The following is a 22,193-nucleotide window of genomic DNA, read 5'->3' on the forward strand; positions in this document are numbered from 1 at the left end:
TAAGAGACAGACAGACAGACAGGTTAGTAACAGGCCAGTGTAAGAGACAGACAGACAGGTTAGTAACAGGCCAGTGTAAGAGACAGACAGACAGACAGGTTAGTAACAGGCCAGTGTAAGGGACAGACAGACAGACAGGTTAGTAACAGGCCAGTGTAAGGGACAGACAGACAGACAGGTTAGTAACAGGCCAGTGTAAGAGACAGACAGACAGGTTAGTAACAGGCCAGTGTAGGAGACAGACAGACAGGTTAGTAACAGGCCAGTGTAAGGGACAGTCAGACAGGTTAGTAACAGGCCAGTGTAAGGGACAGTCAGACAGGTTAGTAACAGGCCAGTGTAGGAGACAGACAGACAGGTTAGTAACAGGCCAGTGTAAGGGACAGACAGACAGACAGGCAGGTTAGTAACAGGCCAGTGTAAGAGACAGACAGACAGACAGGTTAGTAACAGGCCAGTGTAAGAGACAGACAGACAGACAGGTTAGTAACAGGCCAGTGTAAGAGACAGACAGACAGACATGTTAGTAACAAGCCAGTGTAAGAGAAAGACAGACAGACAGGTTAGTAACAGGCCAGTGTAAGGGACAGTCAGACAGACAGGTTAGTAACAGGCCAGTGTAGGAGACAGACAGACAGGTTAGTAACAGGCCAGTGTAAGGGACAGACAGACAGACAGGCAGGTTAGTAACAGGCCAGTGTAAGAGACAGACAGACAGGTTAGTAACAGGCCAGTGTAAGAGACAGGCAGACAGACAGGTTAGTAACAGGCCAGTGTAAGAGACAGACAGACAGACATGTTAGTAACAGGCCAGTGTAAGAGAAAGACAGACAGACAGGTTAGTAACAGGCCAGTGTAAGGGACAGTCAGACAGACAGGTTAGTAACATGCCAGTGTAAGAGACAGACAGACAGGTTAGTAACAGGCCAGTGTAAGAGACAGACAGGTTAGTAACAGGCCAGTGTAAGAGACGGACAGGTTAGTAACAGGCCAGTGTAAGAGACAGACAGACAGGTTAGTAACAGGCCAGTGTAAGAGAAAGACAGACAGGTTAGTAACAGGCCAGTGTAAGAGACATACAGACAGGTTAGTAACAGGCCAGTGTAAGAGACAGACAGACAGGTTAGTAACAGGCCAGTGTAAGAGACAGACAGACAGGTTAGTAACAGGCCAGTGTAAGGACAGTCAGACAGGTTAGTAAGAGGCCAGTGTAAGGACAGTCAGACAGGTTAGTAACACAGTGTAAGAGACAGACAGACAGGTTAGTAACACAGTGTAAGAGACAGACAGACAGGTTAGTAACAGGCCAGTGTAAGAGACAGACAGACAGACAGGTTAGTAACTGGCCAGTGTAAGAGACGGACAGGTTAGTAACAGGCCAGTGTAAGAGACAGACAGACAGGTTAGTAACAGGCCAGTGTAAGAGAAAGACAGACAGGTTTGTAACAGGCCAGTGTAAGAGAAAGACAGACAGGTTAGTAACAGGCCAGTGTAAGAGACAGACAGGTTAGTAACAGGCCAGTGTAAGAGACAGACAGACAGACAGGTTAGTAACAGGCCAGTGTAAGAGACAGACAGACAGGTTAGTAACAGGCCAGTGTAAGAGACAGACAGGTTAGTAACAGGCCAGTGTAAGAGACAGACAGGTTAGTAACAGGCCAGTGTAAGAGACAGACAGGTTAGTAACAGGCCAGTGTAAGAGACAGACAGGTTAGTAACAGGCCAGTGTAAGGGACAGACAGACAGGTTAGTAACAGGCCAGTGTAAGAGACAGACAGACAGACAGGTTAGTAACAGGCCAGTGTAAGAGACAGACAGACAGGTTAGTAACAGGCCAGTGTAAGAGACAGACAGACAGACAGGTTAGTAACAGGCCAGTGTAAGAGACAGACAGACAGACAGGTTAGTAACAGGCCAGTGTAAGGGACAGACAGACAGACAGGTTAGTAACAGGCCAGTGTAAGAGACAGACAGACAGGTTAGTAACAGGCCAGTGTAGGAGACAGACAGACAGGTTAGTAACAGGCCAGTGTAAGGGACAGTCAGACAGGTTAGTAACAGGCCAGTGTAAGGGACAGTCAGACAGGTTAGTAACAGGCCAGTGTAGGAGACAGACAGACAGGTTAGTAACAGGCCAGTGTAAGGGACAGACAGACAGACAGGCAGGTTAGTAACAGGCCAGTGTAAGAGACAGACAGACAGACAGGTTAGTAACAGGCCAGTGTAAGAGACAGACAGACAGACATGTTAGTAACAAGCCAGTGTAAGAGAAAGACAGACAGACAGGTTAGTAACAGGCCAGTGTAAGGGACAGTCAGACAGACAGGTTAGTAACAGGCCAGTGTAGGAGACAGACAGACAGGTTAGTAACAGGTCAGTGTAAGGGACAGACAGACAGACAGGCAGGTTAGTAACAGGCCAGTGTAAGAGACAGACAGACAGGTTAGTAACAGGCCAGTGTAAGAGACAGGCAGACAGACAGGTTAGTAACAGGCCAGTGTAAGAGACAGACAGACAGACATGTTAGTAACAGGCCAGTGTAAGAGAAAGACAGACAGACAGGTTAGTAACAGGCCAGTGTAAGGGACAGTCAGACAGACAGGTTAGTAACAGGCCAGTGTAAGGGACAGACAGACAGACAGGTTAGTAACATGCCAGTGTAAGAGACAGACAGACAGACAGGTTAGTAACAGGCCAGTGGAGGAGACAGACAGACAGGTTAGTAACAGGCCAGTGTAAGAGACAGACAGGTTAGTAACAGGCCAGTGTAAGAGACGGACAGGTTAGTAACAGGCCAGTGTAAGAGACAGACAGACAGGTTAGTAACAGGCCAGTGTAAGAGAAAGACAGACAGGTTAGTAACAGGCCAGTGTAAGAGACAGACAGGTTAGTAACAGGCTAGTGTAAGGGACGGACAGGTTAGTAACAGGCCAGTGTAAGAGACGGACAGGTTAGTAACAGGCCAGTGTAAGAGACGGACAGGTTAGTAACAGGCCAGTGTAAGAGACGGACAGGTTAGTAACAGGCCAGTGTAAGAGACGGACAGGTTAGTAACAGGCCAGTGTAAGAGACAGACAGACAGGTTAGTAACAGGCCAGTGTAAGAGACAGAGAGACAGACAGGTTAGTAACAGGCCAGTGTAAGAGACAGACAGACAGGTTAGTAACAGGCCAGTGTAAGAGACAGACAGACAGGTTAGTAACAGGCCAGTGTAAGGACAGTCAGACAGGTTAGTAAGAGGCCAGTGTAAGGACAGTCAGACAGGTTAGTAACACAGTGTAAGAGACAGACAGACAGGTTAGTAACACAGTGTAAGAGACAGACAGACAGGTTAGTAACAGGCCAGTGTAAGAGACAGACAGACAGACAGGTTAGTAACTGGCCGGTGTAAGGGACAGTCAGACAGACAGGTTAGTAACAGGCCAGTGTAAGGACAGTCAGACAGGTTAGTAACACAGTGTAAGAGACAGTCAGACAGGTGTCTAACTCCTCCGTGCCTCATCCTTACAGAAGGAATACCTCATTATCATCATCATCAGTCCAAAGTACCATGAGACTGTGACCTCATCACCGGTCAGCTTAGAGAACGACGAGAGGATCCTCAACACAGTCTACATACACAAACAGGTACCTCAACACTGTCAGACCTCAACAAAATCTACATACACAAACAGGTACCTCAACACTGTCAGACCTCAACACAATCTACATACACAAACAGGTACCTCAACACTGTCAGACCTCAACACAATCTACATACACAAACAGGTACCTCAACACTGTCAGACCTCAACACAATCTACATACACAAACAGGTACCTCAACACTGTCAGACCTCAACACAATCTACATACACAAACAGGTCCCTCAACACTGTCAGACCTCAACACAGTCGACATACACAAACAGGTACCTCAACACTGTCAGACCTCAACACAATCTACATACACAAACAGGTACCTCAACACTGTCAGACCTCAACACAATCTACATACACAAACAGGTACCTCAACACTGTCAGACCTCAACACAGTCGACATACACAAACAGGTACCTCAACACTGTCAGACCTCAACACAGTCGACATACACAAACAGGTACCTCAACACTGTCAGACCTCAACACAATCTACATACACAAACAGGTACCTCAACACTGTCAGACCTCAACACAGTCGACATACACAAACAGGTACCTCAACACTGTCAGACCTCAACACAATCTACATACACAAACAGGTCAGAGGTGTATTCTTTAGTCGGTCACTGTTGCAAAATATTGCAGCAAAAACAGTTTACTCCAAACAGAAAAAGCTTAGCAACGGAAACTCGTTTTTATTGGACAAATTCAGGTAGGTCCCTCCCTGTTTGGTTCTGTTTGGTCCTTAGTGAATACACCCCAGGCCTTCACGTAACCTTTAAACTGAGTCTGTTGCATTTTGGCTACAATGTCTCTGTCCCCCTGTCACAAGGGGATTTATGGTTGATTTAAGATGAAATCATCAACCCTGTTACGGTCCACCCTGTTACGGTCAAACCTGTTACGGTCATCCCTGTTACGGTCATCCCTGTTACGGTCCACCCTGTTACGGTCCACCCTGTTACGGTCCACCCTGTTACGGTCATCCCTGTTACGGTCATCCCTGTTACGGTCAACCCTGTTACGGTCAACCCTGTTACGGTCCACCCTGTTACGGTCCACCCTGTTACCGTCCACCCTGTTACGGTCCACCCTGTTACGGTCCACCCTGTTACGGTCCACCCTGTTACGGTCCACCCTGTTACGGTCCACCCTGGTACGGTCCACCCTGTTACGGTCCACCCTGTTACGGTCCACCCTGTTACGGTCATCCCTGTTACGGTCATCCCTGTTACGGTCATCCCTGTTACGGTCATCCCTGTTACGGTCATCCCTGTTACGGTCCACCCTGTTACGGTCCACCCTGTTACGGTCCACCCTGTTACGGTCCACCCTGTTACGGTCCACCCTGTTACGGTCCACCCTGTTAAGGTCAACCCTGTTAAGGTCAACCCTGTTAAGGTCAACCCTGTTACGGTCAACCCTGTTACGGTCCACCCTGTTACGATCCACCCTGTTACGGTCCACCCTGTTACGGTCCACCCTGTTACGGTCAACCTTGTTACGGTCCACCCTGTTACGGTCCACCCTGTTACGGTCCACCCTGTTACGGTCCACCCTGTTACGGTCCACCCTGTTACGGTCCACCTTGTTACTTTATTTGACACTTAATAGACACTTACTGTAGTCATAATTTTTTTACCTTGAGATGGGAAAACTAGTTATTTTTAATGACAGATGTTAAAATGAGGTGAATTCAAACATTTTGGTAACTCTTTACTTGACACCAAGTGTCATAACACATGACACGGTTATAACCATGTCATAACAGCTGTCTGGCATCAATGTGTGCGCAATTACAATGATAATTTAATATGGTCAATTACATTTTATTTTTTCTATAACAAACATACTGTTGACATGTAGATTTTGGTGTAGTTAAATGGTTTGCCTTGTGTGGTAGGTCTGGTGGCTTTTGACACTCTCATGTAGGTGTTATAACCAGCCATAAAATAACGCACTATATGTCACAACAGGTGTGAATGTGCCATGACAGTGTCATTAAAACAGCTTATGACATGTTATGTCATTATGATGTGGTTGTGACCGTGTCATAACGCTGGGTCACATGTTCTGTGTGTTTGTGCTGCAGCTGCAGAATGAGTTCATTCAGAACGGCAGTAAGAACTTCCGGTTCATCCCTATCCTGTTTCCTGGGGCCAACAAGGTAAAATATATACTTCTGTCTCTCTGTCTCTCTGTCTATCTCTCTCTCTCTGGCTCTCTCTGGCTCTCTCTGGCTCTCTCTGTCTCTCTCTGGCTCTCTCTGTCTCTCTCTGTCTCTCTCTGTCTCTCTCTCTCTCTCTCTGTCTCTCTGTCTCTCTGTCTCTCTCTCTGGCTCTCTGTCTCTCTCTCTGGCTCTCTGTCTCTCTCTCTCTGGCTCTCTCTCTCTGGCTCTCTCTGTCTCTCTCTGTCTCTCTGGCTCTCTCTGTCTCTCTCTGGCTCTCTCTGGCTCTCTCTGTCTCTCTCTCTGGCTCTCTCTGGCTCTCTCTGGCTCTCTCTGGCTCTCTCTGGCTCTCTCTGTCTCTCTCTGTCTCTCTCTGTCTCTCTCTGTCTCTCTCTGTCTCTCTCTGTCTCTCTCTGGCTCTCTGTCTCTCTCTGGCTCTCTGTCTCTCTCTGGCTCTCTGTCTATCTCTGTCTCTCTGTCTATCTCTGTCTCTCTGTCTCTCTCTGGCTCTCTGTCTCTCTCTGGCTCTCTCTCTCTGGCTCTCTCTCTCTCTGGCTCTCTCTGTCTCTCTCTCTGTCTCTCTGTCTCTCTCTCTGTCTCTCTGTCTCTCTCTCTGTCTCTCTGTCTCTCTCTCTGTCTCTCTGTCTCTCTCTCTGGCTCTCTGTCTCTCTGTCTCTCTCTATGTCTCTCTCTCTCTGTCTCTCTGTCTCTCTGTCTCTCTCTATGTCTCTCTCTCTCTCTGTCTCTCTGTCTCTCTGTCTCTCTCTCTCTGGCTCTCTGTCTTTCTGCTCTGGCTCTCTGTCTCTCTGTCTCTCTCTCTGGCTCTCTGTCTTTCTGCTCTGGCTCTCTGTCTCTCTGTCTCTCTCTCTCTGGCTCTCTGTCTCTCTCTCTGGCTCTCTGTCTCTCTCTCTGTCTCTCTGGCTCTCTCTCTGGCTCTCTGTCTTTCTGCTCTGGCTCTCTGTCTCTCTGTCTCTCTCTCTCTGGCTCTCTCTCTGTCTCTCTGTCTCTCTGTCTCTCTCTCTCTGGCTCTCTGTCTCTCTGTCTCTCTCTGGCTCTCTGTCTCTCTCTGGCTCTCTGTCTCTCTCTGGCTCTCTGTCTCTCTCTGGCTCTCTGTCTCTCTCTGGCTCTCTGTCTCTCTCTGGCTCTCTGTCTCTCTCTGGCTCTCTGTCTCTCTCTGGCTCTCTGTCTCTCTCTGGCTCTCTGTCTCTCTCTGGCTCTCTGTCTCTCTGTCTCTCTGTCTCTCTCTGTCTCTCTCTGTCTCTCTCTGTCTCTCTGTCTCTCTGTCTCTCTCTGTCTCTCTGTCTCTCTGTGTCTCTCTCTGGCTCTCTCTCTCTCTCTGTGTCTCTCTCTGTCTCTCTCTGTCTCTCTCTGTCTCTCTCTCTGTCTCTCTCTCTGTCTCTCTCTCTGGCTCTCTCTGGCTCTCTCTGGCTCTCTCTGGCTCTCTCTGGCTCTCTCTGGCTCTCTCTGTCTCTCTCTGTCTCTCTCTGGCTCTCTGTCTCTCTCTCTGTCTCTCTCTCTGTCTGGCTCTCTCTGTCTCTCTCTCTGTCTCTCTCTCTCTGGCTCTCTCTGTCTCTCTGTCTCTCTCTCTCTGGCTCTCTGTCTTTCTCTCTCTGGCTCTCTGTCTCTCTCTCTCTGGCTCTCTGTCTCTCTCTCTCTGGCTCTCTGTCTCTCTCTCTCTGGCTCTCTGTCTCTCTCTCTCCATCTCTCTGTCTCTCTGCTGCTGTAGCTGCTTTATAGTCAACACAACATTACACTGCTGTCAACTTTTAAAATCATGCCAAGTTAGCTAGCACCGGTGACATGCCCGTGATACAGGTGTCCAGTAGGGAGCATGTTGATGGTGACATGCCCGTGATACAGGTGCCCAGTAGGGAGCATGTTGATGGTGACATGCCCGTGATACAGGTGCCCAGTAGGGAGCATGTTGATGGTGACATGCCCGTGATACAGGTGCCCAGTAGGGAGCATGTTGATGGTGACATGCCCGTGATACAGGTGCCCAGTAGGGAGCATGTTGATGGTGACATGCCCGTGATACAGGTGCCCAGTAGGGAGCATGTTGATGGTGACATGCCCGTGATACAGGTGCCCAGTAGGGAGCATGTTGATGGTGACATGCCCGTGATACAGGTGCCCAGTAGGGAGCATGTTGATGGTGACATGCCCGTGATACAGGTGCCCAGTAGGGAGCATGTTGATGGTGACATGCCCGTGATACAGGTGTCCAGTAGGGAGCATGTTGATGGTGACATGCCCGTGATACAGGTGCCCAGTAGGCAGCATGTTGATGGTGACATGCCCGTGATACAGGTGCCCAGTAGGCAGCATGTTGATGGTGACATGCCCGTGATACAGGTGCCCAGTAGGCAGCATGTTGATGGTGACATGCCCGTGATACAGGTGCCCAGTAGGGAGCATGTTGATGGTGACATGCCCGTGATACAGGTGCCCAGTAGGGAGCATGTTGATGGTGACATGCCCGTGATACAGGTGCCCAGTAGGGAGCATGTTGATGGTGACATGCCCGTGATACAGGTGCCCAGTAGGGAGCATGTTGATGGTGACATGCCCGTGATACAGGTGCCCAGTAGGGAGCATGTTGATGGTGACATGCCCGTGATACAGGTGCCCAGTAGGCAGCATGTTGATGGTGACATGCCCGTGATACAGGTGTCCAGTAGGGAGCATGTTGATGGTGACATGCCCGTGATACAGGTGCCCAGTAGGCAGCATGTTGATGGTGACATGCCCGTGATACAGGTGCCCAGTAGGGAGCATGTTGATGGTGACATGCCCGTGATACAGGTGCCCAGTAGGGAGCATGTTGATGGTGCACTGGTCGCCGGCTTATCAACTCGTTGTGAATCCCAAACAGCCACGTAAAACGGTCTTGAGTGACAACAAATTTGCCCAATTAGCTGATTCGCTTTCCATATACCCATTCCTTTCGGCACACTCATTCGCCTATACTCCAGTCACCATATTGGCCTACAGGTACCCATACTCAAGTCACCATATTGGCCTACAGCTACCCATACTCCAGTCACCATATTGGCCTACAGCTACCCATACTCCAGTCACCATATTGGCCTACAGCTACCCATACTCCAGTCACCATATTGGCCGCAGCTACCCATACTCCAGTCACCATATTGGGCTGTATCTACCCATACTCCAGTCACCATATTGGGCTGTATCTACCCATACTCCAGTCACCATATTGGGGGACAGCTACCCATAATCCAGTCACCATATTGGGCTGCAGCTACCCATACTCCAGTTACCATATTGGGGGACAGCTACCCATACTCCAGTCACCATATTGGGCTGTATCTACCCATACTCCAGTCACCATATTGGGCTGTATCTACCCATACTCCAGTCACCATATTGGGGGACAGCTACCCATACTCCAGTCACCATATTGGCCTACAGGTACCCATACTCCAGTCACCATATTGGGCTGCAGCTACCCATACTCCAGTCACCATATTGGCCTACAGCTACCCATACTCCAGTCACCATATTGGCCTACAGCTACCCATACTCCAGTCACCATATTGGCCTACAGCTACCCATACTCCAGTCACCATATTGGGGGACAGCTACCCATACTCCAGTCACCATATTGGGCTACAGCTACCCATACTCCAGTCACCATATTGGGCTGTAGCTACCCATACTCCAGTCACCATATTGGCCTACAGCTACCCATACTCCAGTCACCATATTGGCCTACAGCTACCCATACTCCAGTTACCATATTGGGGGACAGCTACCCATACTCCAGTCACCATATTGGGCTGTATCTACCCATACTCCAGTCACCATATTGGGCTGTATCTACCCATACTCCAGTCACCATATTGGGGGACAGCTACCCATACTCCAGTCACCATATTGGCCTACAGCTACCCATACTCCAGTCACCATATTGGCCTGCAGCTACCCATACTCCAGTCACCATATTGGCCTACAGCTACCCATGCTCCAGTCACCATATTGGCCTACAGCTACCCATACTCCAGTTACCATACTGGGCTGTAGCTACCCATACTCCAGTCACCATATTGGGCTACAGGTACCCATACTCCAGTCACCATATTGGGGGACAGCTACCCATACTCCAGTCACCATATTGGCCTACAGCTACCCATACTCCAGTCACCATATTGGCCTACAGCTACCCATACTCCAGTCACCATATTGGGGGACAGCTACCCATACTCCAGTCACCATATTGGCCTACAGCTACCCTTACTCCAGTCACCATACTGGGCTGTAGCTACCCATACTCCAGTCACCATATTGGGCTACAGCTACCCATGCTCCAGTCACCATATTGGCCTACAGCTACCCTTACTCCAGTCACCATACTGGGCTGTAGCTACCCATACTCCAGTCACCATATTGGGCTGTAGCTACCCATACTCCAGTCACCATATTGGGCTACAGCTACCCATGCTCCAGTCACCATATTGGGCTACAGCTACCCATACTCCAGTCACCATATTGGGGGACAGCTACCCATACTCCAGTCACCATATTGGGCTACAGCTACCCATACTCCAGTCACCATATTGGCCTGCAGCTACCCATACTCCAGTCACCATACTGGGCTGCAGCTACCCATACTCCAGTCACCATATTGGCCTACAGCTACCCATACTCCAGTCACCATATTGGGCTACAGGTACCCATACTCCAGTCACCATATTGGCCTACAGCTACCCATACTCCAGTCACCATATTGGGGGACAGCTACCCATACTCCAGTCACCATATTGGGCTGCAGCTACCCATACTCCAGTGCCATATTGGCCTACAGCTACCCATACTCCAGTCACCATATTGGCCTGCAGCTACCCATACTCCAGTCACCATATTGGGCTGTATCTACCCATACTCCAGTCACCATATTGGGGGACAGCTACCCATACTCCAGTCACCATATTGGGCTGCAGCTACCCATACTCCAGTTACCATATTGGGGGACAGCTACCCATACTCCAGTCACCATATTGGGCTGTATCTACCCATACTCCAGTCACCATATTGGGCTGTATCTACCCATACTCCAGTCACCATATTGGGGGACAGCTACCCATACTCCAGTCACCATATTGGCCTACAGCTACCCATACTCCAGTCACCATATTGGCCTGCAGCTACCCATACTCCAGTCACCATATTGGGCTGTAGCTACCCATACTCCAGTCACCATATTGGGGGACAGCTACCCATACTCCAGTCACCATATTGGGCTGTAGCTACCCATACTCCAGTCACCATATTGGGGGACAGCTACCCATACTCCAGTCACCATATTGGCCTACAGGTACCCATACTCCAGTCACCATATTGGGCTGCAGCTACCCATACTCCAGTCACCATATTGGCCTACAGCTACCCATACTCCAGTCACCATATTGGCCTACAGCTACCCATACTCCAGTCACCATATTGGCCTACAGCTACCCATACTCCAGTCACCATATTGGGGGACAGCTACCCATACTCCAGTCACCATATTGGGCTACAGCTACCCATACTCCAGTCACCATATTGGGCTGTAGCTACCCATACTCCAGTCACCATATTGGCCTACAGCTACCCATACTCCAGTTACCATATTGGGGGACAGCTACCCATACTCCAGTCACCATATTGGGCTGTATCTACCCATACTCCAGTCACCATATTGGGCTGTATCTACCCATACTCCAGTCACCATATTGGGGGACAGCTACCCATACTCCAGTCACCATATTGGCCTACAGCTACCCATACTCCAGTCACCATATTGGCCTGCAGCTACCCATACTCCAGTCACCATATTGGCCTACAGCTACCCATGCTCCAGTCACCATATTGGCCTACAGCTACCCATACTCCAGTTACCATACTGGGCTGTAGCTACCCATACTCCAGTCACCATATTGGGCTACAGGTACCCATACTCCAGTCACCATATTGGGGGACAGCTACCCATACTCCAGTCACCATATTGGCCTACAGCTACCCATACTCCAGTCACCATATTGGCCTACAGCTACCCATACTCCAGTCACCATATTGGGGGACAGCTACCCATACTCCAGTCACCATATTGGCCTACAGCTACCCTTACTCCAGTCACCATACTGGGCTGTAGCTACCCATACTCCAGTCACCATATTGGGCTACAGCTACCCATGCTCCAGTCACCATATTGGCCTACAGCTACCCTTACTCCAGTCACCATACTGGGCTGTAGCTACCCATACTCCAGTCACCATATTGGGCTGTAGCTACCCATACTCCAGTCACCATATTGGGCTACAGCTACCCATGCTCCAGTCACCATATTGGGCTACAGCTACCCATACTCCAGTCACCATATTGGGGGACAGCTACCCATACTCCAGTCACCATATTGGGCTACAGCTACCCATACTCCAGTCACCATATTGGCCTGCAGCTACCCATACTCCAGTCACCATACTGGGCTGCAGCTACCCATACTCCAGTCACCATATTGGCCTACAGCTACCCATACTCCAGTCACCATATTGGGCTACAGGTACCCATACTCCAGTCACCATATTGGCCTACAGCTACCCATACTCCAGTCACCATATTGGGGGACAGCTACCCATACTCCAGTCACCATATTGGCCTGCAGCTACCCATACTCCAGTCACCATATTGGGCTGCAGCTACCCATACTCCAGTCACCATATTGGGGGACAGCTACCCATACTCCAGTCACTATATTGGCCTGCAGCTACTCATACTCCAGTCACCATATTGGCCTGCAGCTACCCATACTCCAGTCACCATATTGGCCTACAGCTACCCATACTCCAGTCACCATATTGGGCTACAGGTACCCATACTCCAGTCACCATATTGGCCTGCAGCTACCCATACTCCAGTCACCATACTGTGCTGCAGCTACCCATACTCCAGTCACCATATTGGCCTACAGCTACCCATACTCCAGTCACCATATTGGGCTACAGGTACCCATACTCCAGTCACCATATTGGCCTACAGCTACCCATACTCCAGTCACCATATTGGGGGACAGCTACCCATACTCCAGTCACCATATTGGCCTGCAGCTACCCATACTCCAGTCACCATATTGGGCTGCAGCTACCCATACTCCAGTCACCATATTGGGGGACAGCTACCCATACTCCAGTCACCATATTGGGGGACAGCTACCCATACTCCAGTCACTATATTGGCCTACAGCTACTCATACTCCAGTCACCATATTGGCCTACAGCTACCCATACTCCAGTCACCATATTGGCCTACAGCTACCCATACTCCAGTCACCATATTGGCCTGCAGCTACCCATACTCCAGTCACCATATTGGCCTGCAGCTACCCATACTCCAGTCACCATATTGGGCTGCAGCTACCCATACTCCAGTCACCATATTGGGGAACAGCTACCCATGCTCCAGTCCCCATATTGGGGAACAGCTACCCATACTCCAGTCACCATATTGGGGAACAGCTACCCATGTTCCAGTCACCATATTGGGGAACAGCTACCCATGTTCCAGTCACCATATTGGGGAACAGCTACCCATGCTCCAGTCACCATATTGGGGAACAGCTACTCATACTCCAGTCACCATATTGGGCTGCAGCTACCCATACTCCAGTCACCATATTGGGGAACAGCTACCCATGCTCCAGTCACCATATTGGGGAACAGCTACCCATGCTCCAGTCACCATATTGGGGAACAGCTACTCATACTCCAGTCACCATATTGGGCTGCAGCTACCCATACTCCAGTCACCATATTGGGGAACAGCTACCCATGCTCCAGTCACCATATTGGGGAACAGCTACCCATGCTCCAGTCACCATATTGGGGAACAGCTACCCATACTACAGTCACCATATTGGGCTGCAGCTACCCATGCTCCAGTCCCCATATTGGGGGACAGCTACCCATACTCCAGTCACTATATTGGGGGACCCATACTTGTACTACAGTTGTGTCAAAGATGTTCTACTAAGATAGACCACATCCTGCCGTTTCCAATGGAAGGCAAGTGAGCCGAGTAGGCGGGATCAAGTGTTGAGATGGGTTATTCAAAGTCGCGTTTATTGGTCAGTCAGATGTCAGTCAGATGACTTAGTGACGTCAATAATAATACACGTTCATCATATTCTGTCTCATCTATCTGTGTTTCTCGTGAAGCTCACTCCTCTCTCTCTCTCCCTCAGTATCACGTCCCGACGTGGCTCCAGAACACTCATGTCTACAGCTGGCCTAGGGACAGAGATGACGTCCTACGTCGACTGATGAGAATAGAGAAATACAACCCTCCTCCTATCGGGAAGCTACCGACCATCGTCTCTATCCCCATCTAACAGCACAGCGCCCCCACTGGACTGGAGGACAAACAGCAGATTTAAACCATAAGGCTTCAGCCACACAAAGACCCATAAATATGGATTCAATCATAATGTCTGTTTTTTGTCTGTCGTAAATGAAACTTAAGTCAACTATTTTCGGACAAGTTGCATCCATAAAAAGACGGGACAAGTTGTGGATGTTCTTTGAGACCATCTCTGTGGTCCTTCAGTCAATCTGTAATTTTCAGACACAAAATCTCTGTTTGTCAGTGACCTAACAGTCAGAATGGACCTCTGCTCTGAAGACATCCTCACCCTCCAGATTAGAACCTGTTGCTGATCTGGGACCAGTGAAATACTTTACCTGGATCTTTATAGGATCCAACCGGAGACGGATCTTCTATGATTTGTTGTAAACAACTGTTTTAATTCTCTTCTGTTCTATTGATCTGTTCTGATTTGTATCAACTGTTTTATCTGCTGTGTTGATCTACAGTCCTAGAACGCACAGAAGGACTGAACATATGAGGCACAGACCTCAATCCTCTCTGCTTCAGTCACGGCAGCTTGTGACTGTCTCTGCATGTTCAGCTGGATGTGTTTTAACTGTTCTGTGAACTGACTGTAGTCCTGGAACACAGTGTGATAACCTACAGTTGATGTTGGAAGTTTACATACACCTTAGATAAAATACATTTAAACTCCGTTTTTCACAATTCCTGACATTAAATCCTCATAAACATTCCGTGTGTTAGGTCAGTTAGGATCACTTTATTTTAAGAATGTGAAATGTCAGAATAATAGTAGAGAGAATGATTTATTTCAGTTTTCATTTTTTTTATCACATTCCCAGTGGGTCAGAAGTTTACATACACTCAATTAGTATTTGGTAGCATTGCCTTTAAATTGTTTAACTTGGGTCAAACGTTTCGGGTAGCCTTCCACAAGCTTTCCATAATAAGTTGGGTGAATTTTGGCCCAATCCTCCTGACAGAGCTGGTGTAACTGAGTCAGGTTTGTAGGCCTCCTTACTCGCACACGCTTTTTTCAGTTCTGCCCACAAATTTTCTATAAGATTGAGGTCAGGGCTTTGTGATGGCCACTCCAATACCTTGACTTTGTTGTCCTTAAGCCATTTTGCCACAACTTTGAAAGTATGCTTGGGGTCATTGTCCATTTGAAAGACCCATTTGTGACCAAGCTTTAACTTCCTGACTGATGTCTTGAGATGTTGCTTCAATATATCCACATCATTTTCCTGCCTCATGATGCCATCTATTTTGTGAAGTGCACCAGTCCCTCCTGCAGCAAAGCACCCACAAAACATGATGCTGCCACCCCCGTGCTTCACGGTTGGGATGGTGTTCTTCGGTTTGCAAGCCTCCCCCTTTTTCCTCCAAACATAACGATGGTCATTACGGCCAAACAGTTCTATTTTTGTTTCATCGGACCAGAGGACATTTCTCCAAATAGTACGATCTTTGTCCCCATGTGCAGTTGCAAACCGTAGTCTGGCTTTTTAATGGCGGTTTTGGAGCAGTGGCTTCTTCCTTGTTATGCGTCCTTTCAGGTTATGTCGATATAGGACTCGTTTTACTGTGGATATAGATACTTTTGTACCTGTTTCCTCCAGCATTGTAACGGCGGTCCTCCTCCTCTTCATCTTCGGAAGAGGAGGAGTATTGAGGGAACCAAGGCGCAGCGTAGTGAAATGACATTTTATTAACGAAAAAAACACGAACTTGAATAAACTAACAAAAATAACAAACGGTGTAGACAGACCTATACGACGAACTCACATAAAACAAGAAGAACGCACGAATAGGACAATTAGACTACACAAACCGAACAAACCGTAACAGTCCCGTATGGTGCAAACAATTACACAGACACGGAAGACAATCACCCACAACGAACACTGTGACAACGCCTACCTAAATATGACTCTTAATTAGAGGAACGCCAAACACCTGCCTCTAATTAAGAGCCATACCAGGCAACCCAAAACCAACACAGAAACAGAAAACATAGAATGCCCACCCAACCTCACGTCCTGACCAACTAACACACATAACAAACTAACATAAATAGGTCAGGAACGTGACAAGCATCTTCACAAGGTCCTTTGCTGTTGTTCTGGGATGGATTTGCACTTTTCGCACCAAAGTATGTTCATCTCTAGGAGACAGAACGCGTCTCCTTCCTGAGCGGTATGACGGCTGCGTGGTCCCATGGTGTTTATACTTGCGTACTATTGTTTGTACAGATGAATGTGGTACCTTCAGGCGTTTTGGAAATTGCTCCCAAGGATGAACCAGACTTGTGGAGGTCTACAATTTCTTTTCTGAGGTCTTGGCTGATATCTTTTGATTTTCCCATGATGTCAAGCAAAGAGGCACTGAGTTTGAAGGTAGGCCTTGAAATACATCCACAGGTAAACCTCCAATTGACTCAAATGATGTCAAATAGCCTATCAGAAGCTTCTAAAGCCATGACATCATTTTCTGGAATTTTCTAAGCTGTTTAAAGGCACAGTCACCTTACTGTATGTAAACTTCTGACCCACTGGAATTGTGATACAGTGAATTATAAGTGAAATAATCTGTCTGTAAACAATTGTTGGAAAAATGACTTGTGTCATGCACAAAGTAGATGTCCTAACCGACTTGCCAAAACTATAGTTTGTTGACAAGACATTTGTGGAGTGGTTGAAAAACGAGTTTTAATGACTCCAACCTAAGTGTATGTAAACTTCCGACTTCAACTGTATGTCTGTCCCTAGCAGCACTGAACACAAACAAAGAGCCTTGTGACATGTTTATGCCTCTGTATAAGTATTGTCTGAGGAGGACAGACAAGTTCATTAGTCCCAAATGGCACACTATTCCCTATATAGTGGGGCCCTGATCCCTATATTCCATATGGGCCCTGATCCCTATATAGTGGGGCCCTGATCCCTATATGCCCTATAGGCCCTGATCCCTATATAGTGGGGCCCTGATCCCTATATTCCCTATGGGCCCTGATCCCTATATTCCATATAGGCCCTGATCCCTATTTTCCCTATAGGCCCTGATCCCTATTTTCCCTATAGGCCCTGATCCCTATTTTCCCTATAGGCCCTGATCCCTATATAGTGGGGCCCTGATCCCTATATAGTGGGGCCCTGATCCCTATATTCCCTATGGGCCCTGATCCCTATATTCCCTATGGGCCCTGATCCCTATATAGTGGGGCCCTGATCCCTATATAGTGGGGCCCTGATCCCTATATTCCCTATGGGCCCTGATCCCTATTTTCCCTATAGGCCCTGATCCCTATTTTCCCTATGGGCCCTGATCCCTATATTCCCTATAGGCCCTGATCCCTATATAGTGGGGCCCTGATCCCTATATTCCATATGAGCCCTGATCCCTATTTTCCCTATAGGCCCTGATCCCTATATTCCCTATGGGTCCTGGTCCCTATATAGTGGGGCCCTGATCCCTATTTTCCCTATAGGCCCTGATCCCTATATAGTGGGGCCCTGATCCCTATATTCCCTATGGGCCCTGATCCCTATTTTCCCTATAGGCCCTGATCCCTATATTCCCTATAGGCCCTGATCCCTATATTCTCTATAGGCCCTGATCCCTATATCCCCTATAGGCCCTGATCCCTATATTCCATATGGGCCCTGTTCCCTATTTTCCCTATAGGCCCTGATCCCTATATTCTCTATAGGCCCTGATCCCTATATTCCCTATAGGCCCTGATCCCTATATTCTCTATAGGCCCTGATCCCTATATTCCCTATAGGCCCTGTTCCCTATTTTCCCTATAGGCCCTGTTCCCTATTTTCCCTATAGGCCCTGATCCCTATATTCCCTATAGGCCCTGATCCCTATATTCTCTATAGGCCCTGATCCCTATATTCCATATGGGCCCTGATCCCTATATGCCCTATATAGTGGGGCCCTGATCCCTATATGCCCTATAGGCCCTGATCCCTATATTCTCTATAGGCCCTGATCCCTATATTCCATATGGGCCCTGATCCCTATATGCCCTATATAGTGGGGCCCTGATCCCTATTTTCCCTATAGGCCATGTTCCCCATATAGTGGGGCCCTGATCCCTATTTTCCCTATGAGCCCTGATCCCTATATTCCATATGGGCCCTGATCCCTATATAGTGGGGCCCTGATCCCTATTTTCCCTATGGGCCATGTTCCCTATATTCCCTATGGGTCCTGGTCAACAGTAGTGTACTATATGGAGAATAGGGTGCCATTTGAGATGCATATTGTTATTGTTTATCATTATGAGAGGACACATGCCAGAGGCTTCTTCCCTCTATAATTCTAAAGCAGGGTTCCCCAACTGGCGGTCCGCGGGTGATTTGATTTGGGTCCTACCGTAGTGCACTATAAACAGATTAGGGTGCCTTTTGGGATGTAGCCCGAGCTACACTGTACTCACCTGTACTGTGTGTTAAAGTTCAGGTGTATATTGAACTGTGTGATGACAGACTGAACACCTATCCTCAGGGAAAAACAACATGACTGACGTTCCAAAGTTACCTTCCCTTCAACGAAGTGTTCCAAAGTTACCTTCCCTTCAACGAAGTGTTCCAAAGTTACCTTCCCTTCAACGAAGTCTTCCAAAGTTACCTTCCCTTCAACAAAGTGTTCCAAAGTTACCTTCCCTTCAACGAAGTGTTCCAAAGTTACCTTCCCTTCAACGAAGTGTTCCAAAGTTACCTTCCCTTCAACGAAGTGTTCCAAAGTTACCTTCCCTTCAACAAAGTGTTCCAAAGTTACCTTCCTTTCAACGAAGTCTTCCAAAGTTACCTTCCCTTCAACGAAGTCTTCCAAAGTTACCTTCCCTTCAACGAAGTCTTCCAAAGTTACCTTCCCTTCAACGAAGTCTTCCAAAGTTACCTTCCCTTCAACGAAGTCTTCCAAAGTTACCTTCCCTTCAACGAAGTGTTCCAAAGTTACCTTCCCTTCAACGAAGTCTTCCAAAGTTACCTTCCCTTCAACGAAGTGTTCCAAAGTTACCTTCCCTTCAACGAAGTGTTCCAGTTTCAAAGAAACGCCTCTTAATAACTGTACTGGAGGTACAAATAGCAGCAAACGTAATGCCTTTTCCCATGTTGTCTTTTAGGACTGCCCTGCACGATCCAACCATGTTGATCCAACCATGTTGTCTTTTAGGACTGCCCTGCACGATCCAACCATGTTGATCCAACCATGTTGTCTTTTAGGACTGCCCTGCACGATCCAACCATAGAAAGAAAATCAAAACAAACACACATTTTAAATTGTGTTAATGTTACATTTTATGTTTGCCCACTGTCTTTCTTTGTAATTAAGAATTGTGAATATGTTAATGATGCAGTCGCATTGGGGAGTTTGGAAAATGTTTATGATGGATTGTACTGTATGTCAGTATCATCACTGATATATAATTAGTCATTCATGTGACTGTCATCAAAATAAAATACAATAACACACGATGATGACCGACAGTAAACAGAATGTTTGTATTATCAGCTAGTTAATGGTCAAAACAAGCTTTAATAAAATTAGACTTCTGTCCCGTTCCTGACTTTATTTCCTTTGTTTTGTCTTTGTTTAGTTGGTCAGAACTGTCAGATTCAGCAGAAGCTTTAATAAAATTAGACTTCCTACAATGTTATTACTGCAATAATCATTTCCATGTAGATTCCATTACTTATTGTCAAGCCAAACGATTTTGCATAACAATGAGTTGGCAAGATTGCACAGACAAACTGGCCCTGTTTACAGGTGACTCAACTAGTCTATGGATCTGTAGCATTGAGTTCAGACAGACAGTATGGATCTGTAGCATTGAGTTCAGTCAGACAGTATTGATCTGTAGCATTGAGTTCAGACAGACAGTATGGATCTGTAGCATTGAGTTCAGTCAGACAGACAGTATTGATCTGTAGCATTGAGTTCAGTCAGACAGTATTGATCTGTAGCATTGAGTTCAGTCAGACAGACAGTATTGATCTGTAGCATTGAGTTCAGTCAGACAGACAGTATTGATCTGTAGCATTGAGTTCAGTCAGACAGACAGTATTGATCTGTAGCATTGAGTTCAGTCAGACAGACAGTATTGATCTGTAGCATTGAGTTCAGTCAGACAGACAGTATTGATCTGTAGCATTGAGTTCAGTCAGACAGACAGTATTGATCTGTAGCATTGAGTTCAGTCAGACAGACAGTATTGATCTGTAGCATTGAGTTCAGTCAGACAGACAGTATTGATCTGTAGCATTGAGTTCAGTCAGACAGACAGTATTGATCTGTAGCATTGAGTTCAGTCAGACAGACAGTATTGATCTGTAGCATTGAGTTCAGTCAGAGAGACAGTATTGATCTGTAGCATTGAGTTCAGTCAGAGAGACAGTATTGATCTGTAGCATTGAGTTCAGTCAGACAGTATTGATCTGTAGCATTGAGTTCAGACAGACAGTATTGATCTGTAGCATTGAGTTCAGTCAGACAGACAGTATTGATCTGTAGCATTGAGTTCAGTCAGACAGACAGTATTGATCTGTAGCATTGAGTTCAGTCAGACAGACAGTATTGATCTGTAGCATTGAGTTCAGTCAGACAGACAGTATTGATCTGTAGCATTGAGTTCAGTCAGACAGACAGTATTGATCTGTAGCATTGAGTTCAGTCAGACAGACAGTATTGATCTGTAGCATTGAGTTCAGTCAGTCAGACAGTATTGATCTGTAGCATTGAGTTCAGTCAGAGAGACAGTATTGATCTGTAGCATTGAGTTCAGTCAGAGACAGTATTGATCTGTAGCATTGAGTTCAGACAGACAGTATTGATCTGTAGCATTGAGTTCAGTCAGAGAGACAGTATTGATCTGTAGCATTGAGTTCAGTCAGACAGACAGTATTGATCTGTAGCATTGAGTTCAGTCAGACAGACAGTATTGATCTGTAGCATTGAGTTCAGTCAGACAGACAGTATTGATCTGTAGCATTGAGTTCAGTCAGAGACAGTATTGATCTGTAGCATTGAGTTCAGTCAGACAGACAGTATTGATCTGTAGCATTGAGTTCAGTCAGAGAGACAGTATTGATCTGTAGCATTGAGTTCAGTCAGAGACAGTATTGATCTGTAGCATTGAGTTCAGACAGACAGTATTGATCTGTAGCATTGAGTTCAGTCAGAGAGACAGTATTGATCTGTAGCATTGAGTTCAGTCAGAGACAGTATTGATCTGTAGCATTGAGTTCAGACAGACAGTATTGATCTGTAGCATTGAGTTCAGTCAGACAGACAGTATTGATCTGTAGCATTGAGTTCAGTCAGACAGACAGTATTGATCTGTAGCATTGAGTTCAGTCAGAGACAGTATTGATCTGTAGCATTGAGTTCAGTCAGACAGACAGTATTGATCTGTAGCATTGAGTTCAGTCAGACAGACAGTATTGATCTGTAGCATTGAGTTCAGTCAGAGAGACAGTATTGATCTGTAGCATTGAGTTCAGTCAGACAGTATTGATCTGTAGCATTGAGTTCAGTCAGAGAGACAGTATTGATCTGTAGCATTGAGTTCAGTCAGAGACAGTATTGATCTGTAGCATTGAGTTCAGTCAGACAGACAGTATTGATCTGTAGCATTGAGTTCAGTCAGAGACAGTATTGATCTGTAGCATTGAGTTCAGTCAGACAGACAGTATTGATCTGTAGCATTGAGTTCAGTCAGACAGACAGTATTGATCTGTAGCATTGAGTTCAGTCAGACAGACAGTATTGATCTGTAGCATTGAGTTCAGTCAGACAGTATTGATCTGTAGCATTGAGTTCAGTCAGAGACAGTATTGATCTGTAGCATTGAGTTCAGTCAGACAGTATTGATCTGTAGCATTGAGTTCAGTCAGAGACAGTATTGATCTGTAGCATTGAGTTCAGTCAGACAGACAGTATTGATCTGTAGCATTGAGTTCAGTCAGACAGTATTGATCTGTAGCATTGAGTT

General features: G+C 47.1%; 1 protein-coding gene across 1 annotated transcript in view; it reads left to right on the plus strand.

The window, feature by feature from the left end:
- traf3ip2l (TRAF3 interacting protein 2-like) overlaps positions 1 to 19,774 on the plus strand; it is a 57,607-nt gene extending 37,833 nt beyond the window's left edge. Inside the window, exons 8-10 of the mRNA XM_055943962.1 lie at positions 3,511 to 3,627; positions 5,732 to 5,806; positions 14,046 to 19,774. Of these exons, the coding sequence (XP_055799937.1) occupies positions 3,511 to 3,627; positions 5,732 to 5,806; positions 14,046 to 14,192 (339 nt within the window). The 3' untranslated portion in view covers positions 14,193 to 19,774. The remainder of the gene's footprint in view (positions 1 to 3,510; positions 3,628 to 5,731; positions 5,807 to 14,045) is intronic.
- The last annotated feature ends 2,419 nt before the right edge of the window (positions 19,775 to 22,193 follow it).

The sequence above is a fragment of the Salvelinus fontinalis genome, chromosome 14 (genome assembly GCF_029448725.1).
Source record: "Salvelinus fontinalis isolate EN_2023a chromosome 14, ASM2944872v1, whole genome shotgun sequence".
Classification (NCBI taxonomy): domain Eukaryota; kingdom Metazoa; phylum Chordata; class Actinopteri; order Salmoniformes; family Salmonidae; genus Salvelinus; species Salvelinus fontinalis.